This window comes from Elephas maximus, chromosome 1 (assembly GCF_024166365.1).
Source record: "Elephas maximus indicus isolate mEleMax1 chromosome 1, mEleMax1 primary haplotype, whole genome shotgun sequence".
Taxonomy (NCBI): domain Eukaryota; kingdom Metazoa; phylum Chordata; class Mammalia; order Proboscidea; family Elephantidae; genus Elephas; species Elephas maximus.
Window position 1 is genome coordinate 176,032,385 of NC_064819.1, and position 12,076 is coordinate 176,044,460.

The 12,076-nt window shown below is 36.4% G+C and overlaps 1 protein-coding gene across 1 annotated transcript in view; it reads right to left on the reverse strand.

Annotated features, from left to right (window-relative positions):
* WASF1 (WASP family member 1) overlaps positions 1-12,076 on the reverse strand; it is a 96,726-nt gene that overhangs the window by 8,453 nt on the left and 76,197 nt on the right. Inside the window, exons 4-6 of the mRNA XM_049898704.1 lie at positions 7,986-8,139; positions 5,477-5,594; positions 3,842-4,014 (exon numbers count right to left, since the gene is read on the reverse strand). Of these exons, the coding sequence (XP_049754661.1) occupies positions 3,842-4,014; positions 5,477-5,594; positions 7,986-8,139 (445 nt within the window). The remainder of the gene's footprint in view (positions 1-3,841; positions 4,015-5,476; positions 5,595-7,985; positions 8,140-12,076) is intronic.

Below are 12,076 nucleotides of genomic sequence, written 5' to 3' on the forward strand. Positions count from 1 at the left end.
TCTCCGAAAGTGGTGTGTTGAAGTCTCCTACTATAACTGTGGAGGCGTCTATCTCACTTTTCAATTCTGTTAAAATTTGATTTATGTATCTTGCAGCCCTGTCATTGGGTGCATAAATATTTAATATGGTTAAGTCTTCCTGATCAATTGTCCCTTTTATCATTATATACTGTCCTTCTTTATGCTTTGTGGTGGATTTAAGTCTAAAGTCTACTTTGTCAGAAATTAATATTGCTACTCCTCTTTTTTGCTTATTGTTTGCTTGATATATTTTTTTCTATCCTTTGAGTTTTAGTTTGTTTGTGTCTCTAAGTCTAAGGTGTGTCTCTTGTAGGCAGCATATAGATGGATCGTGTTTCTTTATCCAGTCCGTGACTCTCTGTCTCTTTATTGGTGCATTTAGTCCATTTACATTCAGCGTAATTATAGATAAATAAGTTTTTAGTGCTGTCATTTTGATGCCTTTTCATGTGTGTTGTTGACAATTTCATTTTTCCACATACTTTTTTGTGCTGAGGCGTTTTTCTTAGTAAATTGTGAGATCCTCATTTTCATAGTGTTTGACTTTATGTTAGTTGAGTCGTTACGTTTTTCTTGGCTTTTATCTTGAGTTATGGAGTTGTTATACCTTTTTGTGGTTACCTTATTATTTACCCCTATTTTTCTAAGTAAAAACCTAACTTGTATTGTTCTATATCGCCTTGTATCACTCTCCATGTGGCAGTTCAATGCCTCCTGTATTTAGTCCCTCTTTTTGATTATTTTGATCTTTTACCTATTGACTTCCATGATTCCCTGTTATGTGTATTTTTTTTTAATTAATCTTAATTTGTTTGTTTTTGTGCTTTCCCTATTTGAGTTGATATCAGGACGTTCTGTTTTGTGACCTTGTGTTGTGCTGATATCTGATATTATTGGTTCTCTGACCAAACAATATCCTGTAGTATTTCTTGTAGCTTTGGTTTGGTTTTTGCAAATTCTCTAAACTTGTGTTTATCTGTAAATATCTTAATTTCGCCTTCATATTTCAGAGAGAGTTTTGCTGGATATATGATCCTTGGCTGGCAGTTTTTCTCCTTCAGTGTTCTGTATATGTCGTCCCATTCCCTTCTTGCCTGCATGGTTTCTGCTGAGTAGTCTGAACTTATTCTTATTGATTCTCCCTTGAAGGAGACCTTTGTTTTCTCCCTGGCTGCTTTTAAAATTTTGTTTATCTTTGGTTTTGGTGAGTTTGATGATAATATGTCTTGGTGTTTTTCTTTTTGGATCAATCTTAAATGGGGTTCGATGAGCATCTTGGATAGATATCCTTTCGTCTTTCATGATGTCAGGGAAGTTTTCTGTCAGGAGTTCTTCAACTATTTTCTCTGTGTTTTCTGTCCCCCCTCCCTGTTCTGGGACTCCAATCACCCGCAGGTTATCCTTCTTGATAGAGTCCCACATGATTCTTAGGGTTTCTTCATTTTTTTTAATTCTTTTATCTGATTTTTTTTTCAGCTATGTTGGTGTTGATTCCCTGGTCCTCCAGATGTCCCAGTCTGCATTCTAATTGCTCGAGTCTGCTCCTCTGACTTCCTATTGCGTTGTCTAATTCTGTAATTTTATTGTTAATCTTTTGGATTTCTACATGCTGTCTCTCTACGGATTCTTGCAACTTATTAATTTTTCCACTATGTTCTTGAATAATCTTTTTGAGTTCTTCAACAGTTTTATGAGTGTGTTCCTTGGGTTCTTCTGCAGTTTGCCTTATTTCATTTGTGATGTCTTGAAGCATTCTCTAAATTAGTTTTTTATATTCTGTATCTGATAATTCCAGGATTGTATCTTCATTTGGGAAAGATTTTGATTCTTTTGTTTGGGGGGTTGGAGAAGCTGTCATGGTCTGCTTCTTTAAGTGGTTTGATATGGATTGTTGTCTCTGAGCCATCACTGGGAAACTAGTTTTTCCAGAAAATCCGCTGCGTCCAGTCCAAATCCTGGTGGGATGGTTTCCTGGCTGGGACGCTGCTCTCCCCGTTCCAAGACCAGTCACTGCCTCCCGGGGACTTCTTCTACCGGCTGCGTCCCACGCCGCCCACGGAACTGGCTGGTCCCCCTCCCGGGGTTAGTTCAGGGGGGTGGAGCAGCTGTCTGTGCTTGTGCCGTACCTGACTGGTACGCTGGTTCCAGGCTCTGAAAACAATCGCTGCTTCCCCGTATTAGTTCGTTCTCTGTCTCTAAATCTGTGTTTGTAGTTCAGGGTTCGTAGATTGTTATGTATGTGATTGATTCACTTGTTTTTCCGTGTCTTTGTTGTAAGAGGGCTCCGAGGTAGCGTCTGCCTAGTCTGCCATCTTGGCTCCGCTCTTGTGTATCGAAAATTAATTTTTAACAAACTATATTCAAAGCTATTTGTCTCTGTTTCATTTTTTTTTCTTTACGAGAAGATATCAATAACAGAGCCGGGGAATATAAAAACTGGCATCTTCTACCACTACACCAGGACATCTTGTTGTTTTCTTAAACTTAAATGACTTCCAAAAGTCTTGTACTCAGGGAGAAAGGCCTCCTGGATACCAGCACCACAGAGATGGCTAGCTATATTGTTTTGTCCCTTTGATATTTTCAAAGATTCTAGGGTACTCAGGAAATAACTGAGTAACACGGCAACATGTGATTTACGATGAGATATAAGCAAAATTTCAGATACCTTGAGTATATGAAGATTTTTAAGTGTTTACTGATTGTAGTAAATTCTGGGGTGGAAGTTGAATTTAACAGATGTACACAGAGCAAGTTAAAAACAACTGTATTTAGACTACTGGCTCAGATAAAAACTTTAATTCCTTAACAGAAGTAGAAATAAGATGTTTGTGCATAGATTACAAATTAAAAAAAATTCAGTTCTTTTAGTTTTCTTTTTTACTAATGCACATAAACAGTGTCCCTCACATGTAAATTTTTCCTAAAATAAAACCAAAAAACCAAACCCACTGCCATTAAGTCGATTCCGACTCATAGCAACCCTAGAGGACGGAGCAGAACTGCCCCATAGGGTTTCCAAAGCTGTAAATCTTTACGGAAGCAGGTTGCCACATTTTTCTCCCATGGGGTAGCTGGTGGGTTTGAACCAATGACCTTTCAGTGAGCAGCCAAGTGCTTTATTTCATACTTACGGCCTAATAGTTTACATGTGTTATTCAAAAGAAAACCTTAAGCTCTTTTCCATTCAAAAAAATCAATATAACTATAAATCCAGTGCCGTCGAGTTGATTCCGACTCATAGCGACCCTACAGACACATTTATTCACAGAAAGATGCCAGTTTGTGCCTTCTATGGTAGCATGTTACTTAGACAGCTCTCCTAGTTACCAAGAAAGGAAAAGGTTCTATACTATACTTCTGCAAAAGGGGATGAGAATTTTTGTTTGTTTGAAAGCCCTGATATATCTGAGGTAGGGGATGTGACCTAGAAAGGAAGTCAGGGGAAAGAAAAAGAAACAAAATACAGATACTTACTCCTCAACTCCTATTTTATGTGCAGTGAACCAACAGTACTTAAAAAAAAATCCGTATCCCATTCCTCTATTGTAAAATTCTAGCATGCTTTCCCTGAAATACTAAAAGGGAATTAAGACTTCATATGAAAGTTAAAACAACCTTGAAGATCATCTATTCCAACCTGCTCTTTCTACAGATATAACAAAACTAAGGTCCAGGTAAGAAAATGACCTGCCCAAAGTCAGACTTTGGGAGGCTCACAGTGGTCAGGGTTTCAGAATCGTCTCTATGCTTAGACATTACAAATAAAGTCAATGTTTCATCATTAATTAAAAACAAACAACAACAAAAGAAAAGAAACCTTGTTTCAAAATGAGAAGCTGGGCCATTAGCAACTTCAATATGCTTATGTAAGAGATTAGCGTCGTCTTCAGCCAGCTCTGGACCTTGGGCCAGCTTCTGCCATTCTCTCCGTCTGTCATGAGGTGCCCTCGGCACTTTTTCTGGTTCATGAGGACGATCTAGATTTTTCTGCTGTAACAGATGTATTGAAACAAAGCCAAATGCTGAAGTACTTTTTAAAAAGAGGTTATAATAAAATTCTAACATCAACATTAAAAGACAATGTCATCATGACATAGTAAAATTAACACAGTTCATAGGTAGATTCAGAGTTAAATCTTAGGTAGCTTGTTTGTAACTCCTTCTTGCCATTTTTTAAACCCCTAATTCAAGCTGATGCACCAAATACAAATAGTACGCCGAAATAGCAAAACTGGAGGTCAGAAAGCTCTTTCAGATGAAAAAAGATTCGCCAATTTTGTTCCCATATCTATTAGTCTTCTGTGATGAAAAAAATTTCTACCTCCAACCAAAACTTGAATATTTACTAAGGTTATGTTTATCTGGAAAGTAATCAATTAGCTACCAAAGACACTGGAAAAAATCCAATTATCCCATTAACCCGTTTTTTTTTTTTTTTTTAAATTGTATCACTCAATAGAAAACAGGGTCTTTGAAAAACAGAATATAAAGTGATTCTGATTGGGAGAGAAAGAATAAAAAGGTCTAGATTAGGTGTAACAAATTCAAATTCAAATGCCCAAAGGGGCCAAGAAGATACCAAACATGAATGAAGCCTGTCAGGTGTAAGAGGAAATCTGCAGTGAACTAGATAGGTATGCTCATCTAAGGCATTCCAGTTCAAAAAATTTAAAACCACTGTGTCTGTCAAACAAAACACTGTGTGTTGGAGTAAACTGACCTTCCAGTCATTGTTTTTAAAACTGGCTAGAACACGGGATACTGTCTAGCACAGAATATAGGAACATAAGGGCATTATGGGAAACAACAGGGAAAATGGGGACAGCTAAAGGAAAAACAAAGGGATAATGAAGACAGACTGCCTCCTTCATTAACTCTGCCTAAATCCAACTTTACTTCCTCCTTCTATATTTTCAATTCTCCTTAACCTGGAATAAAGCAGATCCAAGTTAATTTTATTAGAAAGCAGAAAATGACAACACAACAGACAGATAACAGGAATTTAGAGAGAATAAAAGAACCTCTCCAAACCTTTAGGATACATTCTGTGGTAAGAAAATATTTTGGTAACCTACTTTACCAATATCCTTTGTTCCTTCTTACTGAATGCCCTTTTCTTCCTTGGTCCACTTAATTCCTATTTGGTCCACAAGATTCATTATAAGCTTTGTTGGAAGTGTTCACCAATCCTGTCCCCTGGCTAAAGCAGGTACTATTTTGTCCCCAAACTCTTCATGCGTACATACATCTGTCATGGCTCTTATTGTATCACACTGTAATTATCTTACAGCTCATCTGGCTCCCCATTAGATTGTGATCTTTCTGTGTGGTTATAAAGACTTGAGTATTTGACTAAACTGGCTCGATGAAATAAAACTGTCAAAGCACAGGATTAATAAGTTTCCATAAATACACCAAAAATATTTTCAGTTTTTTGAATCTCTTGTGTTACCTTCTGTTTCCTTTTTTCCTTCCTCTTATCCTCTGTATCTTGCAACATTTTTTCCTTCCATAGATCAAAGAAATATGAAGGATTGGTATAAAACTTCAAACCTTCTTTACCATCATCTCTGAAATATAAAACACCAATTAAAACATAACAGCAAGACTTAGCAATCAAAACTGTAATCACACTGACATTTTTTTCTTACATTAATAAAACGCAGCATGTGCAAAAATACTGCCAAAATAAATTAGAATACAGGGTTTCCAATTAGAATACTGAGCCAATAAAAAATTTCTCACAAATTAGACAGGAGACTTAGGAAAAGGGAAAACCAGACACTTTCCAGAGTTGGTGTTAATAACTTAAAGTATAGCTGGACAATTTTCATTCCTAATTTCTCTTGCTGAATACTAAATATTCTATAAATCCTTGGGGAAATTCCAATAATTACAAATAGTTCTGCCAAAGATGAAAGCCTGAAAGGAAAAATAACATCATTTAGAACAGAAAAATTTTAAAGTCTATACCAATGTTCTAATTTATTTATTAGCCTTCCAAATCCAGAAGATACCACTTAACAGCATTCTAGTAGTACACATTCTATCCAATGACTTGCATACTGACTTACAGTTTCAAATACTTACTTGAACGGCACTTTGTTCAGGATATGTACTGTGCATCTTAAGTTACCCATTTAACAAAATCATATGAAAGCACTCTGAAGAAAGCCTGAATAATTCCAAATTTTACATAAAAGGGTAGGAAAAAATTCTAGAACTGATACATCTTCATTATGTAAAAATTTAACACATATAGATCAAGAGTAGATGAGAACAAGCAAAAAAGACAGTATTTGTTTTGTTAGTAAGGTGGAATTTTGAGCTATTTATTTTTTCTACTTCCATTTAATTAAAAGTTAAATTAAAAAAGACAATAACAATTCCTTATTGCTGCATATTAATAAGTTTGCCAGTGGTTTTTAAAAATACTTGTTAACATGACTCCCTTGAATAGGTCTTGTCTGTTCTATGCCACAGCCTTGCTGAACTCATGTATGAATAAAGCAAAGGTGTGGTGCAGTGAATTACTTAATATGGCCCTTCTAGCCGTACTCTTTGTAACTCTCACCAAATGACTGGGTGGGGCTATCCAACTGAGGAGCTATGGCCCACCAAGAGCACTGGATAATGTAATAATGTAAATAAGGTACATGTCACCCTTATGGGAGTGGGACTATGCAAGTAAGGTGTATGGAGCCCTAATGAGGGAATTGGTCAGTTTTGTCATCCTGCTAAGCTTAAAAGAGAGCCAATCCCAGAGTGGGGGTGGTGGGAGGGGGACCCTCACTATCATCAAGAAAGAAGAGCCAGGAGTACAGTACCCCCTTTGGACTCAGAATCTCTGGGCTGAGACCCACCTAGGCCTAGAAGACAGAGAGCTGTAACACCAGAGATGGCAATATGGCAAGAAGCAGTGGCAGAGAAATAGCAGGAGCAGAGGCAGCAGAGCCAGGAGACCGGCAGAAGATAGAGTGGTGAGCTTTCTGGCCCACAGAGTGAGAAACCTGAGCACCTTTGGGCAGGAGGCTTGCTGGTAGAGTGGGGTGCCTCCAGTCACTTGGAAGAACTAGGCTTACCGACCGATGGCATAAGAGAGCTGAGCGCCTTTGGGCAGGAAGCTTCCTGGTGGAGTGGGGGTAACTCTGGGCGCTAGTCATTGGAGCTAGGCTCGTCAATCCAAGGGGTGAGAAAGCTGAACACCTTCGGGCCAAAGCTTACTGGCAGAGTGGGGTGCCTCTGTGCACTCACTGGCAGAGCTAAAGAACTCTGTAACACTTGCCTAAGCAGGGCAGAGGCTGGGCTGAAGGGTTGAGGGCCAGAGAGAGGTTTGCTTACAGTCATGGCTCAGAACAGGCTGTCCTGATCAAAGAACTGTACCCTGAATTATAACCTGTAACTTCCCTGGTGGCACAAAGGTTAAGAGCCTAGCTGCTAAGCAAAAGGTTGGCAGTTTGAATTCACCAGCCACTCCCTGGAAACCCTATGGGGCAGTTACACTCTGTCTTATAGGGTTGCTATAAGTTGGAATCAGCTCAATGGCAACAAGTTTTTTTTTTTTACTTCCCTAATAAACCACATAACTGTTAAGTATGGTCTGTGAGTTCTGTGTGGCCATTGCAATGAATTACTGAACCAAGCAGACAGTACTCTGGGAAAATTGGCTGGTGTGAGAACTGGTAAAAAGGATGGAGAAAGAAGGTATGTCTGACCTCCACCTCAGGGCAATCAGCCTCGGACTGTAGATGCTGATGGTGATTCTGTCTCCCCTTCGTGAAGTTAGAAGAGGTCAGGTGTCTCTGTGCTGCCATTTTTACAAAAGGTTTTCTAAATGTGGTGGATAGGGAGAGCTCTCTGTTGGCCAGAAGCCCAATGAAATAAAGAATATTTGGGGACTTAGCATTTAAATGTAGACCATTACCTACTTGACCTGAGATAAGTAACATTAATCTACTAACCTATAAGGAGTGAGTATATTGAGAGGAGGAGGCTGTTCACAAACATCATATGTCTCCTGTAATGGAATTGGCAAAGTCTTGCGGTCGAAAAGCTGCTGATCTTGAATTGTAGAACTTCGGAAAGCTTTTCTCATTGTTATATCTTGCAAAGACACTAAAACAAAAATAAAAAAAATGTTATTTGTTTTATTGTTATAAAGATGATTTAACATATACACAAATTCGCATACAGCATTTGTTTAAAAATCAGCATGGACAAAGAGGTTATGATCTTAGTGGCTTATGAGTCAGAAGCCATACTTTAAATGTTTTATCATTATATCCCATACCATTTTGTGCCTAATTTTTCCAATTACATTGATATTAATGCATCCTTTGACTTTTAAGGCTCAGAAGGCCATAAATGATACGCGCAGCACATCTACATTTCCCACCAAATATACCTTTTTCTTTTCTCTGATGCCCCCAAACCTAACCAACTTAGATTCTTTTCTCCTCTCTTCTATAATCTTTTTTTCTACCTCACTTTACTCCTTCTCTTTTTCTTATACCAGTAACACAGAAGGAATTACCATTCTAGGCTAAACACACTATTGATTTCTGTTACATATATAGTATGTCTATATAATACATATACTACAAAAAACAAACTTTAAAGAAAATATTTTCAAGTACTGGTGATCTATATTCTAGTCTATGTTACTTATTTTGAGTCTTATAAGAATCTCTGCCTAGACTATAAGCTCTTGAAGACCAAGACTGTCTTGTATATCAGTATCCTTAGTAACTAGTGAAGTCTCATCACATGCATGTGATTAAAAATAGCTCCATTTGTTCATTTTCTTTCGACCGTATGGCATGTTAAAACAAAAAATGTACAAAAAGGCGCATTCTTAATTCTTAAAGTGATTTCCTGATACAAAAAATTAGGCAACTTCTTGCATATTTAATATGGCCATAAGTATACAAATAAATATTTTATACCATAGCATAGCAAGGTCAGTGCTGAACAGTCATAATTCTTATTCTTCTCCCTAAAATAGCATCTTTATCATCCTCACAAGTAAAAGTTCATTCAACATGAAAGTTTGGACCTATGGAATTGGAGCAATGAGGCTGCTCTGCAATCAATGGTCATACCATGACTGCATTTCCAGCTACTCTGCAGCTGCATGACTTGTAACATGCTCAAAGCACCAAAATAAAACTTAGAGAGGAAAAAGGTTTTTTTCTCATAATAACTAAAGAGCAGTATGGGAAATGCAAACTTATTTGTAATTCTGTTTTGAGATTATATATTTTTTCTTCAAAAATGAGACTTCAGAGATAAAAAGCATAAATCTTCAGATGACTGACAAAGAATGGCCAGACAGATAAGTAGGTTCAACAAAAGAAATTTAGGCCATCATAACAAATTTAATTTGTTCAGAGCTTAAGGGTCAGACAAGTTGCTTCCAGAATGTTCTGATATCTGCTTACTTGACATTATTTGATCTATAGCAAATTACCTATATTTTCTAAAAAAAAATTTTTTTTTTTTACTGTTTTATTTCTTTGTTAGATTAACTGTCTGGATATGTACTGAAATCAGTGGAGGAAAATAGAAGGGAATAAAATAATTTGTATTTAAAATTAAGGATTTTTAAAGTCAAATTTTATTAGTTTAAAAGGTGCAGGAGAAGGACATGAGGGGCAGGGAAGCTGGATTAACGGAATCAGAACAACCAGAAGGGGTATAATGAGAATATTGACACAATGTGGAAAATGTAACCAAACTTACTGAATAGTATGTATAGAAAGTAAGTTTACTATGTAAACTTTCACTAAACACTTAATAAAATATTTACAAAAAATTTATTTAAAAAGTACCGTGTTTTTTTTTTTTTTTAAAGGGTGCCATGACAATTCAATGAGACAGAAAAGAATATTCTTTTCAACAATAAATAGTCCTGGAGAAACTGAACATCCACATAAAAATAAATGAAGTTGGACCACTTCCTCACAAAACACAAAAATTAACTCAAAATGGATCATAGACCTAAATGTAAGAGCTAAAACTATAAAAGTCTTAGGAGAAAATATAGGAGAATAAATCTTTGTAACTTTAGGTTAGACAAAGTCTTCTTAGGTATGATACCAAAAACACAAATGACAAAATAAAAACAGTAAACTGGATTTTATGACAGCTAGAAACTTTTATGCCTCAAAGGATATTATCAAGAAAAACAACCCACAGAATGAGAGAAAATATTTGCAAATTATATATCTGACAAGGGACTTGGATCCAAAAAATATACAGAAGTCTTACAACTCAATGAGAAGAAGACAAATAACCCAATTCAAAAATGGGCAAAGGATCTGAATATACAATTCTCCAAAGAAGACATACAAATGCCCAATAAGCACACGAAAAGATGCTGAAGACCATTAATTATCAGGAAAATGCAAATCAAAACCACAATGAGATACTACTTCGCACCCACTAGAATGGCTATAATAAAAAAAGACAGATAATAACAAGGGTTTGTGAGGATGTGGAGAAACAGAAACTACCTGGTGGGAATATAAAATGATGCAGCTGCTTTGGAAAACAGTCTGACAGTTTCTCAAAAGGTTAAACACAGTTAACCATATGACCCAACAATTCTATTCCTAGGTATATTCCAAAGTGAAATGAAAACATATGTCCACATAAAAATTTGTATACATGTATTCATAGCACCATTATTCATAACAAACAAAAAATGGAAACAACCCAAATATCCATCATGATTTAATGGATAAACAAGATGTGATATATACATACATTGGAATATAACAAGGAATAAAGTACTGGTACATAGATTACTGACACACAGATGAACCTTGAAAACATTATGCTAAGTGAAAGATGCCAGTCACAAAAGATCCCATATTGTTATGATTTCATTTATACGAAATGCCCACACAGGCAAATCCAGAGACAGAAAGTAGATAAGTGATTGCCAGGGGATAGGTGTAGGGGGAAATGTGGAGGACTACTAATAAGTAGGTTTCTTTTTGGGGTGATGAATATGTTCTAAAATTGATTGTGGTGACAGTGGCAAAATGTGAATATGCTAAAAACCACTGAATTACGCACTTTAATCTCAAATGAGTAAATTGCATGGTATAGGAATTCTATCTCAATAAAGCTGTTTAAGTAGCTCTGGTGGTACAGTAGTTATTAAGCACTTGCCTGCTAACCAAAAGGCTGGTGGTTTGAACCCACCAGGTGCTCCATGGGAGAAAGATGTGACAGTCTTCTCTAAAGACTACAGCCCTAGAAACCCTTTGGGGCAGTTCAACTCTGTCCTATATGGTTGCAATAAGTAGGAATCAACTAGATTCCCGGCAGAGTTTTGAGTTTGAAAGCTACTTTAAAAACAAGCACTGCTTTGATTTTTTCTCACTAGAGCTATGATTTCCTACCTCTGCAAACAGTAGAAACTTAGCATGGAAAGCATCCGCCTCTCCTTACACATTAAATTAGATTATGTCATAAGAATTTGATTCAATCACTAAGACATCCATCATTACATTCTCCTTTTTGCTTTTTCCAGTGATATTCTTTATTAGTTTTATTGTTCAAGTTTAGATCTATTATATAACTTACATTTATGCTAAATGTTATTCAATAAATATATATTTTGAAGAGAGGGTTATAAGAGATTCACTTTAAGCAATTCCCTAGAGTAGACCAATAAAAAGTATGCTCTCAGTAATTCCATTTCTTTTGTAAAACAAAAAGGCATTTGGGAAATGTCAGTATTTGATATAGTCTATCAAGACATGAACTGTGCTTTTACTACTAAAGTTTTTACCATTGTTTTAGTATGTGGCTGTTGAACCAGCTATCTCTGGCTTAAAACCTTGGTATAGAACTTTTCTGTCCTACCTTGACAATTTTGGTTTTTTGGAAACATTCACTTCAAGTAGGAACCCAGTACCCAGTGCCGTAGGAAGTAACATTCAGTTCAGTAACCAAATCAGACTTTAGCAAATTTATACACACACAAAAGCATATTAAAAAAAGAATTACATTCTTACAGAATCAAAGGATTTCAGGTAAT